This window comes from Phocoena phocoena, chromosome 17 (genome assembly GCF_963924675.1).
Source record: "Phocoena phocoena chromosome 17, mPhoPho1.1, whole genome shotgun sequence".
Classification (NCBI taxonomy): domain Eukaryota; kingdom Metazoa; phylum Chordata; class Mammalia; order Artiodactyla; family Phocoenidae; genus Phocoena; species Phocoena phocoena.
Window position 1 is genome coordinate 65,986,678 of NC_089235.1, and position 23,892 is coordinate 66,010,569.

Consider the following 23,892-nt stretch of genomic DNA (forward strand, 5'->3'; position numbering starts at 1 on the left):
TTCTCAGGAGTGGAGTTTGGTGGCATCCAATGTGGATGACACTTTGGTGACACTTATTTTGGAGGCAGTTTTCCAGCTTTGCTCCCTCTACTGTAGCTTGGATTGTCTGCAGACACAAAGGTAAGGGTAGCAGAACTCTAAATGTTTGAAGTTTCTTTTTTTAAGGTTAAAGCCATTTTTAAAGCTCAACCAAGCCCAGCTAGTTTTAGTTCTTGGTAACTCACTGTTCAGGCAACTAGTGTTCTTAAAATGCACAAAAATGATGTTGTCAGCTTTCTAACTAAGCTCAATCTGGGTCTCAGTCCATTTTCTAACACTTCACTAAGACCTCCACCTGAATTTTAATAAGACTTGAAATGCAGGGCTTTTTTTTTTCTAGTGGTTCTTTATTTATAATGTAGGCTGAAGCAACTGATACAAGGTAAAAGGGAGACACGTTACACAATTGTTATTTATACAAGTTTAGAACAAAAAACTGCACAGGGAGAGGTCAACTCTCAGTACAAACTAGCAACTAAACCACAATAATTTACCTTTAGAAACGATTTCTTTATTTTTAGCTGTGACACTGCTTTTACAATATGCAAAAACACAAACAGAACTACCCAAGGCGTTTTGTCACATTCTTTCTACATTGAATTTGGCAACATTTTATATTAAATTTATTCAGATTATACTAACGTTTAAAAACTAAACAAGTGAAAAGCTGTACCAAGGTACAGTTACATCCATTTATTTGAAAGGTTTAAAATACCACTTTTATCTATCGTAATTACCTTGCAGTGATTTCTGCTTTTGCAAAAACCATCTCAAGCATCATATGCACAATGCATCAGCTACTTTTAGTCATCAAGATTGGTGGGCTAAACCACAGGCACTACTGTTGCTTATACTCTGTAAATGGAGCTTGTTTTTCAAAGAAAAAAAGTTTTAACAGTTTCTAATAATCATGCCTTTGCTTGAAAGCTGTAACGTAAAATGTTTTTGAGCAATCACAGCAGTGTTAAATGTTAATATAGAGAACACTGACTATACAGGTACGTTTCTTTCACATCCAGTGCAGTTACGTATTAAAGCAGAAGATTATGTAATTGAAGGTTGGAGCCAACAGAGATCTGCAGGACCCACAAGGCTCCTATTCCTTGAGAGGTTCGGTCCCAAACGAGCACTTTCAACTGACCCGAAGGGGCTGGCTTTTTTAAACACCACTGCATTCCTCAAACGTGGTCCCTTTAAATCTACACATCTCTGCTGGCTTTAGGGGATGGGCATTATAACAAATTTAACTTTCACTTAGAAAAGACAGAAATCCATTCCAAAAAACACTGCCTAGAATACAAAAAAAAAGGGACAGTATGGTGGTCAGATTCCCAGTGACAGAAATAAATCCTCCTCTCTTCAATGTTTAGTGTGAAGCCAATTAACTGCCATTATTTAAAAGAAGAAAAACAAGCCCCCAGACTGGTAAACACATTGGCAAGTTGCCAGACTCCAAGCTGGTTACCCTTGTTAAATCCGCTCCAGTTTTTCCAAAATATTTGGGCTTTTCAACGTGCCCAGCCTGCTAGGCACGGTTAAGTAAAAGGCATTTGCTATATCTAAGAATTCCCTGCTATCAATCATTTTTAAATGTTTGTTTTCACATTTTTAAAACTGCCTTACCCTTCTGGATGTGTTTGGATTCAGTGAAAGTGGGTATAACTAACAGACAAGTAACTGAAGTGGTGGGGGGGGGGGTTCTATGTCTACCCGGTGGCGGCAGCATGCACGGGACTGGAGGTGGGTGCTGTGTGCAGTCAGGAGCGATCGTGGGAGAAAGGAAGTCCTTAAACACCCTGCAGAAACAAACACTGCAACCCTGTGTGGCTTATTCGGATGCATTTACCATGAAGCTACTAGAAATTCAACCTACGAGGCTACTCTTAAATATAACAGGATCGGCTGTGTTGACAGTGTGCCCCTCCCGCGACCCTCCCCCCAGTCCCAACACAGCCTCTACCATTTCCAGAGTTCCCTCACTCCTAATGTTGCACATCAGCTGCCTCCCGCTTTCCTCATTCCGAATGTAGTATACTTGAATAAGGATTTTTACCCCTTACCCACTTTGTTTGTTTGTACATTACAATAACTTGAATTTGTGTCTAAGCCAGACTACTACAATGCATCTACAAAAGCTTGCAGGAAAGAAAAGAAAAAAAAAAAGCTAAGTATAGTTATCCTTTTTTCTGAAATTACTACTTCGTGGTTCCCCTGCCCGACCTCCCCCCCTTATTATGCATTTAAAATTTTACAAAGACTTGTAAAAAATGGAATTTGGCACCTTCAGAAAAATCAAAAGGGAAACATAAGATTAAAATGTGCAGAAAGAAAACTCAATATTTACAAATTAAAAGATCAAGGTTATGTCAGTTACGTATGTTGCTTTTAATTCTTATCTAAAGGTGTCGAGTACTTTCAAAAGAGCTGTGTTCTGAGTTGCCTACAAAATCTTTTGTTTGATTACAGATTGGAATGGATCAAGACAAACTAGGTCTATTAATTAGACAGTTCGTTCCCCACTGGCAGCATTTCTTGTGAGCCTAAGAGAGCCTAAGTGAAGCGCGGGGCTGAGCGGTCGTTTGTCGTGGTCTTCTTCAGTTTCACGCCCCTGCGGATGGCGTTCAGCATGTCTTCTCCTTGCGGGGCATCCCTTGGGCTCAGGTCTGCAGGGTCACTCTCTGGAATCTGGCCTGGGGAGGCAGTGGCACTTGGGGGATCCCTTTCCTGGTCTTCGGCCTCGCTTTCTGGAATTGCTTGTCTGTGCTCCTCGGGGATGCTCGGCTTCGGGCCTGGAAGAGGAGGGTTGACGGAGGCTTGGCCGCTCCACATTGAGGAGGGCATGCTGGTGCCACCCTGGGGGCCCTCACCCATGGACGGCGACTCGGGGCTATGCTCACCCCGCTCCTCGGGCCCATCTGGAGGGGCTGATAACACCCCAGGGAGGTCTGGGACGGTGGGGGTCTTGACAGGGATCACAGGTGTTTTGATGGGGATGGGACCAGCTCCTATGGTCCCCCGGCGGACAGAAGGCTTGGTGGAAGGGGTCCGTCGGATGGTTGCAACCCCTGGGGTGACCATAGCAGGTCCGAGGGTGGTGGGGAGGCCAGCAGTTGAGGCTGGGCGCTTTGCTTGGAACATCCGTCGGTAGGACTGGCTGATGTCGCTGTTTCTCGGAATGGTGGAGGATTTGTCAAACTCCTGCTGATCTGCCTCCTGGTCACCACTTACAGAGAAATAATCGTAATCTGAAACTGATCATAGGATCCAATTAGAAATCGCCGAGGCAGTGGCTGTGCTCTTTGATTGTTTTGTGTTGGGAGGACAAAGGGACCCAGAGGCCAAGTACTTCACCCGCAATCTCATCCCAAGCCTTCCGGGGTTTCCGGGCCAGGCTTAGCAGCCCTCACCGTCTAAGAACTCCCTGACAGGGACCGTTGTTTCGTTCACCAAGGGAACGCTCAGCACCAAGAGCAGCGCTGGACACAGCAGGCCCACACTCAAACACCGCTGAGCGGTGAGGAATGCAAAACCGCCAGGCCGCAGCGAGGCAACCTCTGAGCACCTCTGGGAGGAATAAAGGGGGTGGCAAGAGGAAATAACCTCTACAAGCCCTCCAGCCCAGAACTTGACATGAGAGACAAACCCCACAAGGACCATCACAGACCTTACTACCTCCCTCATGATCAACTCGTTAGGCGAGGGCTAGAAAAGCAATGGAGCTACCGGTAACGAGTCTCCGAAAACAAGGCAGAGACAGGTTCCATCAGTGAGGGGTGCTCACTTTCTCTCCAAAAGTGGGGTCACGTGGGAGGGGGAAGCATACAGACTGAACATCACAGAGCTTGTTTCTGAAGAGCAGTGCTCTGACATTCAGGTAAGTTCTGTGTGGTGGGGTGGAGCTGTATGAGGGGGTGGTCAGCAGCGTCCCTGGCCATCTACCAGATGCCAGTGGCACGCCCTCCAGTTGTGACCATTAAAAATGTCTCTAGCCGTTGCCAAATGTCCCCTGGGCAGCAAAGTGGCCCTCTACCGAGACCCACTGTCCTAGAAACTTGGACTGAAGGACTGCCGACAGGCTTGGTCAGCTCTCATAGATCGTTCCTAGCAGCTGGCCTGCCATCTTACTGGCTTGTGTGTGTGTGCTGGGGAGGGCGGTGAGGGAGGCAGGTTCATAGAGAATTTGGCTGGAGTTTGGGCTTCAGACTCTGACCTTCGACTCAAACTCCAGCTCTGCTGCTTATTGTGTGAACTTGGGCCTCAGTCTCCATGTATGTAAAATGGGGATAAACAGACTTATGACATAAACGATTGTGAAGAATTAATGGGAAAATAAAGAAGGTGCTTGGTACAAAGTGCTAAACACAAATGATGTTATCATTAACAGCATCTGTCTGCCTTCAAATTGGGACATCCCTGTAACCCTGATGGTGAGAAATGAAGTTGTGAAATCTGGCCACTTTGCTGCATGGCAGTGACCCGACAACTACAGACGAGCCCTCCAGAGCATTCCAAGATGCTCTACTGTGGCTGGACGGACTCCCGCACGTCTGCCTCCTCCCAGCGGGGAGGGCCCCCTTCCTTACCTGGCACTGCTCAGGAAGCCCGGCTGGAAAGCTCAGGCTCTCCTACCTTGGGAGGGGATGGTGTCCTCAGAGCAGCAGGGGGTGGTGGTCTGGGTGCTGTAGCCGCTGGAGCACTGAAGCGAGTCCCGGCTGCTCCTCTGGGTGTCAAGCTGGAGGCCCCGAGACAGGGCCAGGGCCAGTTCCTCACAAGCCTCCATCTCCTCTCCAGGCTGCAGGTGGGAGGAGAGAGACAGATGAGCCACCGGGGCCGCGAGTCCCCTGTCTGATACCCCCAGAGCCTTTCTGCACTCCTCGTCCAGTGGGGGCCTCAACAGGACTCCTATTCTGCTCCCGTGACCGCCACTGTCTGTGAGGCCAGGGGGCCGCCAACTTGCTTGGACCCTACCCAGGCTCTAGAAAGTTCTAGAGTCTAATTCCCATACAAGACCTTCCCTGGGGGCCTTCTAAACGCTGTAGCAGGGAGTAGGGGAAAGGGGCTCGGATCCCTCCAGTTGCTGGCCAGCACGTGGCCCCCGCCAGGTCTCGAGGGGCCCAGCCAGCTGTAGAGAACAAGAGCGTCACCCTGGCGGCGGCCGACACGGTCATGCTCCGCGGCCTCTGAGCCTCCTCGGCAGCGGTGGGCGTGCCTCCCGCTGCGACGGGGCCTCCACCGCTGGGGTCTGGCTCTCGCTTGTCTTTGCGGCGCTGAAGGGTGTTCACCAGAGGCTGATCGTAAGGTCCTGGCTTGGCCCAGTCCTAAGTGGAACAAGTGTGGTCAGGTGCCAGGGCCTCTGCCTCCACCGGGAGGCCACAGAAGCCTCCAGACAGCTGCCCGCCCACAGAAGGTAGCTGGTCCCCTTGGGGGAAGCTCAGGCTGGGACAGGCCAGCAGCCCCTCCTCTGCCCTCACCCAGCACTAGAAGAAGGGAGCAGAAAATCCTCTGGGGGTCCCCTGGGTACCTTCCCTTTCCTCACATCCGCCCAAAGACTGAAAACCCTCAACAACGGGGCAGGTAGCCTGAGGGAGACTCTTAGTTACAGCCATCAAACAACTGACCAACTGCCTATGGTGTCTGAAGGCACCGGCCAGTGGACAGCACATCCCCAGGGACCAGGCCCTCCCTTCCCATGTCTGGGGCCCCCCGCTGGGGCCTAGCGGCTCAAATGACCTCACTCGCCTGGAGTGGCCACCAGGGAGCGCTAAAGGGACTTCAGCCACTCTTCCTGAGGCTGAACCTCACTTCCGGGAAACCGCCCCAAAGGGCGCTTCAGGATGTGCTCTCTGAGGTCCTCACAGAGGAAGGGAAGGCCCCTGGGCCAGAAGAAAGATTCTGAGGGGTCCACACCACTTGTGAGGGAGGCAGTCAAGGCCTGCTCGAGATGGCGGGCCGCCTAGGGGCCTACTATTCAAGTCAGGGACCTCCTCTCCAAATAAAGGTAGAATATCCTGGCATCAATCAGACTTGATAGGAAATAATATAAAAACTTCAAGGTTTTTATATTAAAGCAAACATGTTTTAAGACTAAAAATAAAGTCTGCAGGTACTTTTAAGATAAAACATAGTAAGCCAAACCATATCTTGGGGCATGGTTCTGTTACCATGGCCCAGTAAGGGTTCAAGGGAACAGTCTGGGGAACATGGCCGAGGAGAGTCCCTCCCTGATAACAGTGACACCCTCAGGAAACCCCCAGGAGGGCAGAACTTGGACTTACAACTTGGGAGCGACTTCCCTGCAATGCCACATCCGGGTCTACTGGGGTCTAACAGGGGTTAACTGGTGTCTCCTACAGGGAGCTCCTCCAATCTCAGCTCTGTGTGGACATACCCGTCTCAGCGCTGCCTGCTGCTTTCCGGTTCTCCCCAGTGGGAATTTACTTAGGGAGGAGGTGTTATGGGGAAGAAGGCAGAGTGTGAGAGGAAAGGGGTGGGGTGGGGTGGGGTGAGAATCGTGGGGCAGCAGGGGGGTGAGCACAGAGGCAATGAGGGACGGGGGAGAGGGCGAGAGGAGGGCGGAGAGACACAAACCTTCCAGCTAGGGATCTGAGATGACGGGAACATGCCGGGCCCAATGGTGTAATAATGAGCGTAGTCTGGAAGGTGGACAGAGGTGGCCCGAGGGAGCAGGCGGGAGGCGGGCAGGCAATGAGGGAAAAGGCTCGCCCCTACGGGCCCCACGTGGGGCTCGCTTGATAAACTATAGTGAGAAAACCCGTTAGACAACTGGAAACAAACAAAAAAAGGGAGGAAAAAAGGAAAAAAAATTAATATAAGAGGATGAGCGTGGAGATACAAGATGGCATTGACATTCAAGAGACGGGGGAGATCTGAATATTTGCAAATAAAACAAACATCAGGGCTCTGCCACTCATGGATGGTCCAGGATGCGAGAGAAAAGCGCTAGCTACGGTGCAAACAATGCCTGCATATTTGACACCAAGTATTCAGTTGGGGAAATATTTTATCTACATTTTAGAATAGTTTGGAAATGATCCGTGTCCCTAATGTGTGGTGCTCTCAATGGTTTTCGATTATTTCACTAATAATTTCACAGTGACGGTGATTCGCTCATCTCATCGTGCAAATTTTAAAATTCAAAAGCGTCAACTGAAAGCTGTTCATTCCAGGTTTCCAAAATCATCACTGTTCAGGAGATTCCAAATCAGGGTGAAGGGTGGGGTGATGGCAACTAAAAGGCAGGAAAGCACACAGCCTCTGATGCAGTGAAGTGTCACATCCAAGGGCACGGTGAAGAGGAGGCCATGGTGGGTGGGGTGAAGGGGAGGGGAAGGGGGGAAGACGGATGACCATCCATGTCCTGGGAAGAAGCCTTCACACCTGCGAGTTCCCCATACCCCTTCCTCTCCCTCTGGACGACCGCAGAGTCACTGCTCAGGGCCAGGCACCCATTCTGGAAAAAGCCCTCAGTCCTGTCCCTCCCTCTGGCCCCAAGAGGGGCCACGCTTGGTGGAGATTTTGAGTTTCTAGGTTCCTGCGGCTGTGCGGGGAGCAGCTGGCAGGGGATGGGAGAGAGGCTGGGACCCCAGCTGGTCACCTTCTCTGTGGATGCCCAGGCGCCCATGGTGGAGCCTGAGCTGACTGAGGTAGGCGAGCTGCACTCGCTCACGGACTGGCAGGTTTCCGAGGCTTCAGAGGAGGCCGAGCTGGACGAGTTCTGCAGCCGGGGAGGGGCCACACACCACCGAAAAAGGACGGTCATAAAAAATAAAAAGATGGGGGGGGGCAGGAGGGGAGAAGGGCACGCACGGAGAGACAGACATGCATACAAAAGAGGGAAGGATGAGAGAAGCAGAGGGTTAGGGTTATTTTTTCCCCCGAAGCTGCACCAACACAGAGGCCTCCAAGCCCTGGAAAGGAAGCATGAGACCCAGCGAGCCCCAGACCTGCCGGACTGCAAGGCCCCCAGAACCCCGCCATCTGTGTGTGTGCCTGGCTCGGGGGAGTGTGGTCAAGGTGCTGGACTCCCTGCATTCTCTAGGGCCTTTCTTCCTGTGCCATAGGCCCAGGGCCCAAGGGATGCCATGACTTTTACATCTCTCAGGTGTCCGGGCGTTATTGCAAGAGGACTGACCCCCAACTTGGGTTTTTGCTCCATGTCTGCCTAGAAGGGCTCTAATTCCTGGACTCTCTTCCTTTGTCCCATGCAACCTCTGGATGTGGGTGGCTTCCAGCTATGAAGCTGCATCTTCACAACACATGATTTTAGGTCTCTCTGCCTGGGGAGTGATTCTGAGGTTTGAGGCAGTGAATCCCAGTGGTTAGGGCAATGTTTCCAGTGGCCGCACAGGGAGAGATGAAGCATCCTGGCGAGCTCTGGGACATCACGGAAAGGAGGTCTGGCTTGCGAAAACATCTCTTCAGCCTGATTTTATTAAACATCCAGTCCCTGCCAGTCTCCCGGTGTCGGCCAGGGGAACCGCTCCCAGCTCCTCACCTTCGGCAGAGGCAGAGACTGCCTGTTAGCTTACCACTACATCGCGACGTTCTGGTCCTGTCCTGGCATGTGGCAGGTGTTTAAAGGTACTGAATGGATGAGTGACAATGACCATCTCTTCCATGTAACTGGGTCCCCCAGGATAGTGCTTTGGGCCCACCCAGGTATCTGCTTTAAGTTTTCTTCACTGTTAACTGCAATCTCATCCCATTTGTATAAGGAAGTCTGTGCCTTCTCTAGTATTTCCCTGGAAGTGTCCCTGTATTCACTGGCAAGGAGGCCAGATCCGTGTTTCTGTCCACCCCTTTCACCTGCCAAAGAAAGGTTCCTAAAGAACAGGACAGATCCTGAGCCTCCCATCCTGCAAGAGCAAGGAACTGAAAAGGCATTCCAACTATGCATGCAGCTCCGAGGAGCCCAAGCAAGGCCAGGCCCCGTGGTGGAGGTTCTGGCCACTTCCTCAGCTTGGTGTCTGGTTAGCCATCCAGGATCTGAAGTCTGAAGGTTCAGATTGAAGTTTTTTTTCTGCCACGTCCCAGTCAAGGAACCATGGACTTAATCTCTCTAAACCTCAATTTTTTTTTTCATCTTTAGAATAGGGATTAATAATATCTATCAGATGAAGATTAAATGAGATCTTGTGTGTGTGTACCTCTGTAAATAGTGTTTAATCAACTATAAATAAAAATCAGTTATCACTGTAATTTACCAGGACTATTTATTTTGGTTCCTGTAACTCAAATATGTTCAATTTGAAAAAAGAACCAGTAAATCACCCCAGGACTGCAGGTTCATATTTTCTTTTGACTTCTACTCATTTTTTTCCTGAAGAACTCCTTGGCTTGATGGAGTGAATGGTTCTAGGCAGGAGCCTAGCTGCACACGTGGTCCATGACTCCTGGGCACACATGGCACAATTTGAAAAGAGCAGAGTGGAGGAAAACGGGAGAATTCTGAACACATCCTGCCACGTGGCATCCATTTGCATCCGTGTACCTGAGGGATCGCCCCCTTTCAGACGTTTGCTTCCTTCCTCCCACCCAAATTAAGGTAACACTACTTCCTCCAGGAGATTGTACCCTCTGGCCTGTGTGATGTGTACAATTTCCTTAAATTTCCCCTCTGCCTTAGAAGCAGCTGTAATGCCTTTTTTAAAAAATAGAATTCTCAATTAAATTTTGCAGTATCCCTGAGTTTATTAAAACTGCCCTGGAGTTGCTAGTCAAGCATATCTTGGGTACCGGCTTTCAGATTGCAGTAAATCCCAACAAGCTGCCTTCCGCTTCCCTCGACACTACTGGAGACAGAAAGCCCGCTTCATTCAGCCTGATCCATACACGCACAGCAAGGCTGGAACACACAGCTTCTTTTTTTTAGAAAGCAGTGTCAGCGCACAATACTTTGTTAATGTGTCAGTTGTTAAAAACACACACAGAATGACGCAGCACATTAGAACTGCAAATCCCTGCTCCCCCTCTGACCACGCTCACCCTCTGCTTGCAAGACATGCAGGTGCTGTTTAGCGCCACACATAGTGGGGACGGACAGGGGACAGGTGGTGACCCCTCAGAGACTGAGCCAAAGCACCCCAAGCACATCAGGACTTAAAGCTGCAGCTCCTGGCTCCAAGCGTTTCCATTCGAAATTGAGTATCGACCCCAGGAAGACAGAAAGAGGCCACAGTCCCCGGGGACGGCTGTAAAATGCCAAAAGGAGCACTGGGCTGAGCAGCTCTGGGTTCACCAATGTCAGCCATGTCAGGCGAGTGACCTAGGCTCCCAAAACACCTCAGATGCTTCTTCTACATAGAGTGCTCCCCAGAACACTCTGCCAGGGGCACCTTATGGCCAGGGTGGTGCAGAAAGGGTGCTGGACCAGTTGCCAGAAACCCTGGTTCCAGATCCTCAACCTGCAGGTCACATAACTGTGCAACTCGGGCAAATGGCGTTACATCTCTGAGCCTCCATTTCCACACAAAACAGGGGTAACAACACTCTGCGTGGTTGTTGACAGGACTACACAGTTAACACAGGCAGAAGCTCCTAGGATGGTGCCTGGCACACAGGAGATATTTGGTGACTGTCAGGCAAATTGGATACCTGGATGAACAAGACAAGCACGTGACCTTCTGAATCCCAAGGATCTTGAACCAAAGGCTGTGGTCAGCCTCAAAATGTACACGACGGGCTCGGAGCCACCATGCTCCCCAGAGGATGGTGCGGAGAGGCACCCTGGAGGTTCACGTTTCCCAGTGTCTATAGGTCAGGTCGTGCTGCTTATTAATCTAGAGGCCAACCCACTGGCACAAAAAGAGGACAGAGGGGAGCAGGTGAAGGGTGTTCCAGTGCCCAGCTCCTGCCTTCTGCTCTGGCTGGACCCACTGGGCTGGGCGCCTAGCGCCATCTAACCCAACTGTGGTCAGAGACTCAACACCTCCCCTTCTCCCAGGAGCAAGGTGCCAACAGAACTACCTGCATGGGCTCTGAAGATGCTCTCTCATTCTCAACACAAATTGATAAAACGAAGCTGAGAGTGCCAGGGCAGGTCTCCAAGGCACTGTTCAGTGACAGAATCTCCACCCCCACTGGCAAATGCCCATTAATTACTACATCACGCTAAGCCGGGCACTTACAGGGATGCCAGGGAGTGGCCAAACCTCTTTGAGTCTGTGTACATGTGAAAACTCCCCAAATCAATGCAGTGACTCAACCATCACCGGCATAATGATCGTAAGCTTCAACCCCCCACTTACGGTATCTCTCCCTTTAGGAGAGCAGCTCCTCTAGAGATGAGAAATTAAACCAGAGGTTTCCCGTCAGAAGACAGGGGTCTGTCCAAGCCCAGGTCCCTCTCTGGTTCCAGCCACTGAGGGTGGTCCAGACCCCAGGTGCTGCGGCTGCTCCAGGAGCCAAGGACCCTTACCTGGTTGGGGGCCTCCGGCGGCATGGGGGATGGCGACTTGGACTGGAAGGCGTCCTGGGAGATGAACCCTGAGTCATGGGAGGACACGCTGGACAGCCTCACAGGCGCCTGCTGGGCCAGGCTGGAGCCGCGGTAGCGGTAGTGGGAGCTGGGCGAGTGCGAGTGGGAGCCGTGGGAACCGCTGGACCGCGAGTCGCTGCTGTTGACACTGTTCAGGCTGCTGCGGGGGCAGCGGGGGAAGGGGGACAGACGACACGGGACGACAGGGGAGAATGACATCATGCAATCAGCCCCCGGCCCCAAGAAGCAGTGCAAACGGCGAGCCATGTTTTCTAAACACCCAATCATTAAGCTAGTAAACGGAAGTGTTTTCCTGTGAGCGGGGGGGGGGGGGTGGAACACCAGCCACAGAGACTCAGTTCTCCGACGGCACAACGAGGCGTCCTTAGGATGGAGGCCTGTGATTCTAAAGCTCTGCTCTGTCACCTGCCACCAAAGCCAGGGGACCCGATGTCCGCGGCACGAAAAGGGCTCATCTCATCTGCTCGCAACAACTATGACCCTGAAGCCAAACCGCTAAGGCTTCAGCATGACCCGGCTGGAACACCCAAGCATCTGTTTTCGATGGACCATCTGGGTCCAGGAGACCAAAGTCAACCTGGCCAACCATCCCTCGGCACCCAGAGACTCCTCAAGGAGTCCCCCGTACAGAATATCAGCAAATCGACTCTCTTTGTGTCCATGTGTTTTACATTTTATTTACAAAGTTGGTGCTTTAATGAATGGCTCGACCCTGAACACAGGTGTTTCTCTGTTAAAATATCTGTGGGCCCAGCAAACAGAACACCAGGCAAGAGGCAGGCAGCTTTCAGGGACTAAAGGTCATCAATCTAAGCTGTTTGCTTCCAGGATGGAACAGTAAACAGGATTTCAGAAAATGACACATGCCCTCTGGTGTTCTGTCTGCATTCCATTTCCAGTCATAAAAGACAGGTCCTACACTCTTGTCTAATCACTCAGATTACGAAACCCAGAAAACTGGACAAAGTCTTGTGGTCCAAACAAGCAGAGATGACATACAAGAGCAGCTGTAGAAGCATCAGAAGGCATGAAATAAACAACCCAGCCTGGGATTAGGATGTTTGTGGTTTCTGCTCCTAAACTCGCAAGAGATTCTTGTCAAATTTTGCAAACTCGGACAGCTAATAAGGTAGTCTAGGGCTGCGTGACTGTTCTATACCAGAATTACTTGTTCCAACAGATATAGGGCAGTGTGCTGGAGGGAAATCACTGGGGACATTTGCCAGGGATAATTATCATGATTTTTTGCTTTTCCCCCAGTCAGCCAGAGGAGGGCACTTGGAGACTGACAAAAAGCTCACTGCAATTCCATTGCAGCAAGCTCAGAACTGGTGGTGTCTATGTGACATGATTTTCTATTGAAACTAAAACTGTAGAAAGAAAAGATACTCATGCAGCTTTGTTTTACACTAATCAAGATAAAGTTTTCTTGGTTACCAAACAAAAAACGTCCTCAGTAAAAAACTTAAGTAGATGTGTCATACACACGAACACACACGCAGCGCACAAAGGATGACAAGAAACCAACACCTTCAGGTTGCTGAATGTCAGGATAAGCATCTTAAGTCTGAACTTCCTGCTCCGTGTACACTGCACAAGCTCAAATATGAAATGAAACACACACACACATGTGTAGAGAGATATTACCAGACACAGATTCGGCAGATCCATCCTGCTCTTTACTCTCAATGCTAATTCACAGGAAGTGGAAATTCATTTGGCTTTGAAAAGTCAAAGAAAAAGATTAGCAGGTGAAGTGTACCAAGAAAGGAATGATGCACAAGGATGTTTCCACCCTCACGGGAAGAGAATAAACTTGGCGGTCAGCAAGCCAAGAATGGCGCTCAACAGAAAACTGCCAGGAATCAGCGTTGCCAATGGCAGAACTATTCCAATGGATTCTCACTGTGAGCCACTAGGTAGCGCTAGTGCTTCACAGAGCAGTGATGGGAGTGGTGGGAGTGGTTAACAGATCAAGAATTCTATTCACTTTATGAAGCCCTGAGACCAAAATTGGGGGGCAAATGAGGGCACGAGCCACTGTTACTGCCTTCACTTGTTCTGGCGACAGCAAGATGAGTCTGCACAAGAATCAACCTCTGTTTGCCCTTTTTTTAAGCCCATGTGCTTCTTACTCTGCTAAACAGGAAGATCCAATGCGAATTCGTAAGATGGGAAAATCCGTACAACGTACACTGAGTGAGAAAGCTGTGGCCACTGGTCTAAGACCTGATGGGATTTTCCTTATGACCCAAAACTAATCCAGAGACTAAAGAGTGAGACCAAAATCATGATGGGATCCTTTCACCTGATCACCATTTCCTATTTCAGATGAGTCATTTTAGCGCTCAAGACCGACTCTAATGCTCACATTAGCATAAAGAAAAATGCTGTGTCCCTAAAGCAGTGGTCCAGCCCGGCCTCACTTACCTGCAGACACTTGATTTGCGGGACGTGGTGGTGCTGGGGGAAGAGGGTGGAGTCTGGTACGACCAAGTGTAATCAGAACCTTTCAAGTCCAAAATCACCTAAGGGGAGAGAGCCAGGAGGGTAAGCAGGGTGTCGAGAAGCGAAACATTATCTGTCCAATCTTAACAGCCATCATAACATCGAAATTCTGCCATCATCGAGGAGTGGGGATCAAAGAAAAACATGCTGTTAAGATTTCTAATTAAAGAATCATAGTACCAATCCATCAACATCACAATCCTTTTTCTGAGACAAGCAAAAATATAATTAATGCGAAGAGGGGAGGAAAACCATGACATATCCGTCAAAAAAGAAAGAGAAAGATTTACAGTTAGTTACATTAACAATTTATAAGAGCCACTTACACCCAAGGTTAGAATTTGTAGGGTTTTTGCTTATACCACCACATAGACAATAATGGTTTCAGGATGTGTTGATCTTATTACATCTTAGCTACCTGATATTCAGTGGTCACTTGTGCCCTGTGTGACCCTTAAAACCTGACAGAATCAAGAGAAACCAATTCTTTCACAATTACTTCTACATCTGTCTCCCTCACTTGACAAAGAGCTGTTTGAGTATAAGGTCTACCTTCCATTCATACAGTAGGTGCTCAATAAATATCTACTTACTGAGTGAATGCCTGCAGGCTATAGTCTGATAAACACAATTTCATAGGATGGAAAATATAAGCTCCCAAATTTGTCTCCCTAGTTGGCTCCCAAGGCAGTGATAAGAATTTTATACAAAAGGCAAAGGCCAGCACATGATTTATCACCTGTTCACCCAAATATGTCTCTTCCCACTGGATACAGTGTTAATGTCACATGAACCAAATGAATCAACATTTAAAAAGTCACCTTTTTCATAAGATAAGAGAAATCCTCGTGCACTACATACTTAGAATGGGAGAAATTCAGTGAGAATGATTCACAATGATGACCAAGATACACCACTGTCATGTCCCTAGCAGAGTTTATTTCTAGAGGGTCAGGGCAAACACATGGTTAAGAGCATGGGTTCTGGAAATTGACAGCTTGGTTTAAATCCCAGTTCTACCAGTAACTACCTGATGAAGTGACTTTATCTCTCAGTGCCTCAAGGTCCTCCTCTGTAAAATGGGGATAATAGTAGAGGAAGTCTATGTAAAGAGCTTAGAGCAGAGCCCGGCACCCAGTAGGTGCTGTATAATGACTAAGGAAGATGATTACTATGCTTCACAGTGTAAAACATGAATGGTGTTGAAAATGAGATATTGCCGCAAGGAACCCTCAGGGCCTTGAACCTTGTCTCTGGCTTTGTCTCCCACGCTTACCCCTTGACTCCTACCTGCTCACTTGAAGAGGGCAGTTTGTGAGGGTCCATGGTCAGGCTTTTCAGATCTTCTGATATGGTCTGCAGGTGAGTTATTTCCCCTAGCATTGAGATTTCTTCTTCCTGAAAGGAATTCACAACCTGTTATGAGTGATTCACTTTATCATCTTGATCCAACTGTTTTTATTAGGGACACCATCCAACACTTTCAGCTTTTCAGAAAAGGCATGCAGGGACTGATGTGTCTTTGCCGAAGCTATTACCAGCCCTTTTTTGGAGGACGTGGAGAGGAAAACGAAATCAGCCATAATCATGGAGAGACTTGTGCACCTGGGACAGGGGTGAACGAGCCACAGCCAACACGTGGGCCTTCCTCGAAGTGTCTGGGGGCTGGCGGGCCTGCTAGGGTGGTCCGCCTGTGTGTCCTCACGGGATCCTGCAGCACAGCCCCTCTGCAGGCCATGACCCACCCTCCCCACCCCCGAAGTCACTCGGCTTCAGTGGACGGCAACTATTTGGAGATATTTTGGTCCAGATCTGATAGCCCTTTGTGACAGCACATGTGTGTTCACTGGAGGTTAACTTCCCCCTTCTTTCTTGTTTTTTCCACCAACCTAATCAATGGCAAGTGAGGCAGGAACGGAGGACTATGGAAGAAACAGCCATTCACGTTACCAGTGCACCAAGCTGCAGCTGTGGGACCAGGGAAGCACGAGTCAGGGAAAAGTGCTACGCTCAGGGGAAGAACTCGGATTTGGGCATCTTGCTACGGCTGAGCAGAGGGAGTTGGGGCACTTCTACCAGCTTCAAGAGCACCTACAGCGTAAGTTTTCAAGGCATGCAGCCGATTTACTTAGAAAATAAGTCTGCATTGATTCACTGCGGCTTTTCCCATATTAACCTCACAGTCACTCCTTGGCATTCAGCTTGGTCAGTGGGTCTCAAAATCAGCTGGAGGACTTGTTTAAAACCCAGATGACTGGGTCCTCAACCCCAGAGTTGTGGATTCAGTAGGGCTGGGTTGGGCCTGAGCATGTACGTTTCTAACCAGTTCCCAGGTGCTGCGGCTGGCCTGGGGACCACACTTTGAGAACCACTCTGCAGGGCCTTCTTGACTTGGGGAGAAAAAGTAAGTGGAACCATCAGTGCTTAGAACATAGAGTGGGCCGTGCAGCCATCAGCAACTTGCAGACAACTATTCACCCATAAAAATGACTCCACCATCATGATTCCTGACACACTGCGGCTTCTTAATGCCTCCAGGATAAATAAGGAGGCTCTCCTCCAAACTGCCAGTTTATGCCTTCTGGAACTTTCCACCAACTCACAATCACGGGCCGCAGCATAGAGACGAAGGTGCAGAACCGGCCACGTTCTTCGATCAAAGCCTTCCGGACTGCCTGCTTTTCTGTTTCTTCCAACAGGAGATACTTATCGTTGACGTCTTGGAGCGCGCTGTCCAACTGGGGCTGGATGTCACCTCGCCCTGCAAACGAAACAAAGCCCCAAGCTTGGCATGCTGAAACACCAGCTCCTGGAACCAATGCCCTCCTCCCTCAGGTCCTTGCTGGAGTAGAAACCACAATCTTCCAGGACTTTTATGTATTTATACCCAGAAAGGATTTAAAGAAGCTGTTTTTCTAGGGCCAGCCACTTCCAATTTCCAATGCCCAAAGAGCATATCTATCCTGGTTTATTCACGACAAGTAAAATTTCCTGGGGTAACTCGTCCTGACCTGCATTCTGAAGAGGCTAAGGGATGAACAAGGTGAGGGCCTATGGATGTTGCCAAAAATGGGCACAAGCTGGCTTTGTTGGGTCATCCTCAATGAAAAAGCCTCTGTTTAGACAGAAGTTTCTGTCCCGGAATACAAAGGTGGCAGGCATTGGCTCTCTTGGCTCTGGGGGGCCCCTGGGACGCCCCGGCAGTTACTTTAATTCCCTAGTGGAGAGTCCTGAATGCCCTTCCTGTAGAACAAGCCCAGCAGCAGAAAGACCTGCGGTCAGGTCTCTGCTGGTGGAGGACTGAAGGGGGCCTGGGTGCGGAGCCTGGCCCATGCCCGGGAGTCATCTGGCCCTGTCCACACAGCCCGGTTATGCAGAAGCACCCATTTCTAGACTTGTCGACAACTCTAGAACTTGGTGAGGCAACTATCTTCATAAAGTCTTATTTGAGTGCAGCCACGCCCATCCATTTACAGGTTGTCTGTACCCGCTCTCATCACAACTGCCGAGTAAAGTTGCTGTGACACAGACTGTTTGGACCCTGGACTGAGAAGATTTACAATCTGGCCTTTTCCAGAAGTCTGTATAAATATGGGCAAATAGGCACTGTGTCAGAGGGCATGGCTACTGTAAACGTGATCTGGGGACAAGAAGGGGACTGTCCCCGAGACCAGCTCCTGAGCTTCCACACTGGGCTCCCATGCTCACCTACCACCTGAACCAGAGGAAGAATTTCTAAACTCCTTCAGGATGGAGGCTTGGACTCTCCGAGTTCAGCCCCCACTGAAATGCCACCTGTGTATACAAGTACTCAATAGGTGTTTAAGAGGTGTATACAACAAGTACTCAATAGATGCTTTAAACAGAATATTGGAGTGGAGGGGCAGTAGGGGTTATCCAAGCAAACCTGCTCCCAGCTCAGAGGAGGTGGAGGCCTAGAGAAGGGGAGGGGCTGTCCAGGGCCATTCAGGGGGGCAGGCAGAGTCAGGGCAGAGCCCACACCGCCTGACCCTCTGACACTGGACCCCTCCTCCTCCTCCACCGGCTGCCTCAAGCCGAGGGACTGGATTCCACTCGCCTCCTGGGAAGGGGCCTGACCGGTCACCACGTACCCCTCCTTAACAATGCGAATGCCATAGAGCAGGAGTCCCCAACCCCTGGCCTGTCGGAGGCCTGTTAGGAACCAGGCTGCACAGCAGGAGGTGAGCGGTGGGCGAGTGAGGGAAGCTTCGTGTGCCGCTCCCCACCCCTCCCTATTGATCCCCATCGCTCCCTACACCTCTCCGTCGCTCTCGTCGCTCCCCACCCCTCCCCACCGCTCCCCATGGCTCCCCACCGCTCCCCACCCCTCCCTGTCGCTCCCCACAGCTCCCTGTTGCTCCCCACCACTCCCCGTCACTCCCCACCCCTCCCCGTCGCTCCCCAGCCCTCCCCGTCGCTCCCCACCCTCCCCGTAGCTCCCCACCCTCCCCGTAGCTCCCCACCCCTCCCCGTTGCTCCCCGTCACTCCCCACCTCGCCCCGTCACTCCCCACCACTCCCTGTCTCTCCCCGTCCCTCCCCACCACTCCCCACCCCTCCCTATCGCTCCCCACCACTCCCCATCACTCCCCACCCCTCCCCGTCGCTCCCCACCCCTCCCTGTCGCTCCCCACCCCTCCCTGTGCTCCCCACCGCTCCCCGTTGCTCCCCAGCACTCCCCATCACTCCCCACCCCTCCCCACTGCTCCCCGTCGCTCCCCACCGCTCCCCGTCACTCCCCACCACTCTGTCTCTCCCCGTCGCTCCCCACCCCTCCCTGTCGCTCCCCACTGCTCCCTGTCGCTCCCCACCCCTCCCCATCGCTCCCCACCCCTCCCCGTCACTCCCCCGTTGCGCTCCATTGCTAGCATCACTGCCTGAACCTCCCTCCCCAGCCCCTGTCCATGGAAAATTTGTCTTCCACGAAACCAGTCCCTGCTGCCAAAAAGGTTGGGGAGCACTGCCGTAGAGAACACTAAATGCGATGTGTTATTTGGTTTGAAAAAGTAGAGGGTCAGGGAAAACTGCCTCGTATGTAGGAATATATTCTGTATTTTCTCACAAGCAGATGAGAAAGCTTCATTTGGAAACAGAGGCAGTCAGGCGTCAAGAACATCCAACTAGCAAAAGTCACTGGATTTTTGGCAGGGGTTAAGTCCTAAGTTAGCACAAAAGGGGACTATCATGGGCAGTCAAAGGTCACCCTCAAAACCACCTTAGATGGCATTCAAGTATAGTCCGTGCTCCGTATGTGGAGCCCTCACTAGTCAGGTGAGCACAAACGTATGCTGGGCACAGCAATACACAGTGTTTAATTCCACGCTGGAGGGATTTTATCCAACGATTACATTACGTGAGAATTTGCTCTGAGAAGTTTCGCTGTACTTTCAAGGTGACCCACTCACCCATTCCTCCACTCAGTCATCGGTCACCATCTCCCATCCTACACCCCCATAATTCTACCAGTTTTTCCAGTTTCTCTGCCATGGTCACTGTTTCCATTCCTTCCGCCAGGATGCCAGAGAGCCACACTCACACATTACCTGGCCCCTGAGTCACAGGTTTCCCAAGTTTTTAGTGGACAAGACACTTGTCAAAGCATCCTCCCATTCTCCCAGGGGACTTGAAGGGAAGCAAGGGCTCCCTCTTGACACAGGCCTCATGGAGGGTGGGCGGGTGGGTACACCTCCAGCCCCATGAGATTGGGAGTTTTCTCTATTTTTTTTTTTTTTTGGCCATGCAGCACGCTGCCATCAGGGATCTTCGTTCCCCGATCAGGGATCGAACCCAGGCCCTCAGCAGTGAAAGCACGGAGCCCTAACCACTGGACCACCAAGGAATTCCCCAGCATTTTCAAATAGAGGAAACTCTGGGGATTCCCTGGAGGTCCAGTGGTCAGGGCTCTGTGCTTTCACTGTGGAGGGCCCGGGGTCCGATCCCTGGTCGGGGATCTAACATCCTGCAAGCCCTGCGGCACGGCCAAAAAAAATTTTTTTTTAAATAAATAAAATGCTGACTTGCGCAGATGAATCCACATACACCGAATGTGTACATGATACAAGTCCTCTGGTAATGAAACTCCCTGCGTCTCTGCAACCTGCCAAACAGCCTGGCTAACCCCGGGCCCTGCAGGTGAGGCCACATGGTTGCGGCTGCTCCAGAGGCCTCCTCGTAAGCCTCTCAGCCTCTCCAAGGATGCTCCAGCTAAGGAACCACAGAGGGCTGCAGACCAAGTCAGCATGTCCTTAACTCCAGAGGAGGGGGCTTGATGATGGTAGCAATTTCTTTCAATACCAACTTATAACTGTAAGAAACTGGGGAGGTATCTTTACGTCCTTGCACAAGTTATAAGGCACACACCTATCTGTAATTAATGACACTGACTTTTAAAAATACACTGACATAGGAAAGCAAAGTGACTAGACCCAAGTGTTACCTAATCCGGTAAATATAAGCTTAAATTATTCCATGATTAGTCAAGTTATTTTCAATGTGTATTATGTTATAACTAAAGGACTTCCAAACTGTAGTATTCTAAAATAAGTATCATCTATAAAGACTGCTATAATTATAGTGAGTACATTTCCATGTGGGATATATCATAACCTAAAAACACAATGTTTATTTCTTAAATTCACTAACACAACATGTAATTATATTTATTAAAAAATGACTGTGGAAGAAATTATTCCATGTCCCTGTTGGATGTACTGGTTTTAAGATACAGTCATCTTTCTAGATCCACAAATTCAGAGTTGTATTGGCACTGACTTAATATACAAAGACCTGTTCATTTCCCTCCCATCAGCAATGCGAGGAGAGCCACTGCCGATGACCTCAGTACAGGTCCTGGCCATGCCAGCTCCCACATGGACTTGACTCTGTCACCTATTTCACCTCGGCTACTGCCACCCTCACTGTGCCACCTTGATCTCTCACCTGGACAGCTCCATCAGCCCCTAATAGGCCACCCTGATTGCATTGAGACCAGCTCGCCCAGAATAGCCCCAAATTCCTTTCAAAATGCAAATCTTATCACTTTTCAGTAGCTCCCGTTGCTTTCAAGAAAAGTCTAACGTCCTTAACGTGGCCTGTCCTGCAAGGCATGCATGGGTCAACTTCTTAGACCACCCTCTGCCTTTCCTCCTCCCCTCCTCTGTCCACTTCCCAGGCGCTTCTCCAGGGTCTGGCTCCATACCTACACATCCACTCTCCCTCCCCACCTGTCTAGCACCTGTTCATCCTGCAGGTCCCGGTTCTTCACGAAAGCCCTCCTTGAACTCTTTCACTAGACTAAATCCTCTTACTTGATTCTCAGAAGTTCCTTATACATAGCCTTCACGACACTCCTCCCAATTCTAAGTTTATCTTTATTTCTCCAGTTCTTTGATTGATGGCAGTCTCCCCTACTGATCAGGAAGCCCCACGAGGACAGAAACCACAAATATTTTTGCTCAGTGCGGTATCTTCTCTGTCAGCACACCTGCTTGTAAGGCAGGTACTCAAATATTTGCGAACGAATGAGGCACTGATATAATAGCCTGATCTGAGTTTGCTCACTGGCTCGACCATCACGCCCTTAAATGGCCTAACAATGGAAAATGAGCAAATTCCAGGGCTGTCCATCAGCCAAAAGAAGAGAGGAGGTGCCTTAAACAGGCTTTCCAGACAAAATTCCTGAGCAAAGCATCGCTTGTGACCTTTTCTGGAAAATCTAAGTCAACTCAGTCTCGAGAATTTTTTTTCCCCTGCTGGTTTCCAGGTCTTGGTTGGATTCATGCTGGAGAATTCCGCTGAACAACAGCCAGCAGCCCCTTACTCCCTGCACCGGGGAAGTCATATGATTATTCTCTTTACAAAAAATGCTCCTGGGGCAAAGCACTATTAATGGGCACTGTGTCATGGGTCAAAGCAGCACCCCTAAAGGAGAAAAGATTTTTTTTTTTTTAAAGGAGATAGAGGTCACAAAGCATTCTGGAATGAAACCAAGATCCCATATTTTCCCAACATTTACATTTTAATTTTCCTTAATCTACATACACATAAACGTTCAACGCAGGAATTAACACCCTCATTTGGCAGAGGGGGAAACTGAGACTGAGGGAACCAGGGTGGCTTGCAAGTCCCTGAGCTAGGAATGGGCACAGACATATGCAACCCTCCGTCCTTCTCATTCAGAAGCCCACATTCTTTGTAGCTTCATGCTCACAGCAAACATAAACCCTGGGAACAAGGCGGAAGGGGCTAAAGGTTCTACATAGTGACAGCCTGATCAAAAAGGCAGTCAAGTGACTAGCGTCATCTGGAACCTCCCAGCCTCTCCCTACACACACTGCAGCCCATACCTGAGCCTCGGGGCTGAACCAAGCCAGATGCAGGCAAAGGGCTTTCCAACGGGCGAGAACCAACCCAAGACACGCTGGGCCAAGCTCACCGTCAGGAACACATCCGAAGTCCTCTTTTCCCCCAGACGTATGGAGAAGCCATTGGAACCCCACAAAATGACTTCCATCTGCCCCTGACACACTCGTGCAAATACCATATTTCACCTGAAGATGCCCACTTTTTCACGTTTATACCTTACAAATTAAGATGTCTTACAGTCAGTGGGGATGTCATCGTGTAATCGGCATTTTTTTTTTCTTTTTTATCATTCAGAAAATAATAGTGGGCTTCCCTGGTGGCGCGGTGGTTGGGAGTCCGCCTGCCGATGCAGGGGACACGCGTTCGTGCCCCGGTCCGGGAGGATCCCACATGCCGCGGGGCGGCTGGGCCCATGCGCCATGGCCGCTGACCCTGCACGTCCGGAGCCTGTGCTCCGCAACGGGAGAGGCCACAACAGTGAGAGGCCCGCGTACCGCACAAAAAATAAAAGAAAAAAGAAAATAATAGTGCATCTTACAACTGATGGCATCTGAAGTCAATGGAATACGGGATATAAATACTGAAACATGGGGGTATAGTTTCAGAAATAGACATGCAAGGTGATGCTGGAGATTAGAATTTGGAGTGAAAAATTCTCTTTTTCCACCAAAAGGTGGCTATCCTTATTATCGCTACATATATCATCTTCTACTCTTAATATCCTGCAGCGGTTTTTGATCGATTCCCCAAAGCAAAACCAACCAGAAATCAAAAGAGATTTGATCAGATAAGATTGGAAGCTTTGGGACTTAACCATTTTCTTTTTTTTTTTCCTTTTGACTTAAACATTTCCAAACAAACTCAATTTCTGTTATTCTTTCAACAGGCTGTGCCTCAGTTTCCACTCATCTGTTAAATATAACAAACAGCACCGGATTCGCATGGTTGCTGTAAGACCAACCAAGTGGACTCATTCACTAGAGCATTCAGCACAACGGCCAGCAGGTGGTCAGCGCTCGACAAGCGGCAGGTGCCGTCGGCAGTCGCGCAGCATCTCTGAAGTCCTCCTTCTAACCCTGGGCACCGCAGCAGGGGACAGCAGGCCTCCGTAACGATAAAATGCGACAGAAACTCTGAAGCGGCGAGCTCCAGTGTATCCATCAGCGTGCCTGGTGAGGGCAAAGAAGCTCTGTGCCCACCCCCGCCCCACCTTGCATTCTACGGAGCTCTTCACCTGGACGCTCACTGGTTTCCTTTATAATGAGTCAGCAGGAAACTACCGTGCTTTCCTGAGTTCTGCGAGTCCTTATAACAAATTGTCAAACCTGAGGCGGTTCACGTGAGAGCCTAAGTTTGAGACGGGCTGGGCGGAAGGGTGGGTAGTCTGCGGACCCCACCTGTGGCTGGTGAATCTTGAAGAGGAGGAAGTCTTGTGGGGCTGAG

The 23,892-nt window shown here is 50.0% G+C and overlaps 1 protein-coding gene across 12 annotated transcripts in view; it reads right to left on the reverse strand.

The window, feature by feature from the left end:
* Window positions 1–2,589: 2,589 nt before the first annotated feature.
* Window positions 2,590–23,892, reverse strand: part of MTSS1 (MTSS I-BAR domain containing 1) — a 158,653-nt gene continuing 137,350 nt past the window's right edge. For 2 of the 12 annotated variants that reach the window (XM_065895067.1, XM_065895055.1), the window contains 8 exons: window positions 16,669–16,826; window positions 15,356–15,463; window positions 13,988–14,085; window positions 11,477–11,696; window positions 6,628–6,822; window positions 5,184–5,357; window positions 4,669–4,831; window positions 2,590–3,290 (listed from right to left, as the gene is read on the reverse strand). In XM_065895067.1, the coding sequence (XP_065751139.1) occupies window positions 2,590–3,290; window positions 4,669–4,831; window positions 5,184–5,357; window positions 6,628–6,822; window positions 11,477–11,696; window positions 13,988–14,085; window positions 15,356–15,463; window positions 16,669–16,826 (1,817 nt within the window). Of the gene's footprint in view, window positions 3,291–4,668; window positions 4,832–5,183; window positions 5,358–6,627; window positions 6,823–7,654; window positions 7,775–11,476; window positions 11,697–13,987; window positions 14,086–15,355; window positions 15,464–16,668; window positions 16,827–23,892 lie in introns of all 12 variants that reach the window. The other 10 variants (XM_065895062.1, XM_065895059.1, XM_065895061.1 and 7 more) reach the window with 7 other exon arrangements.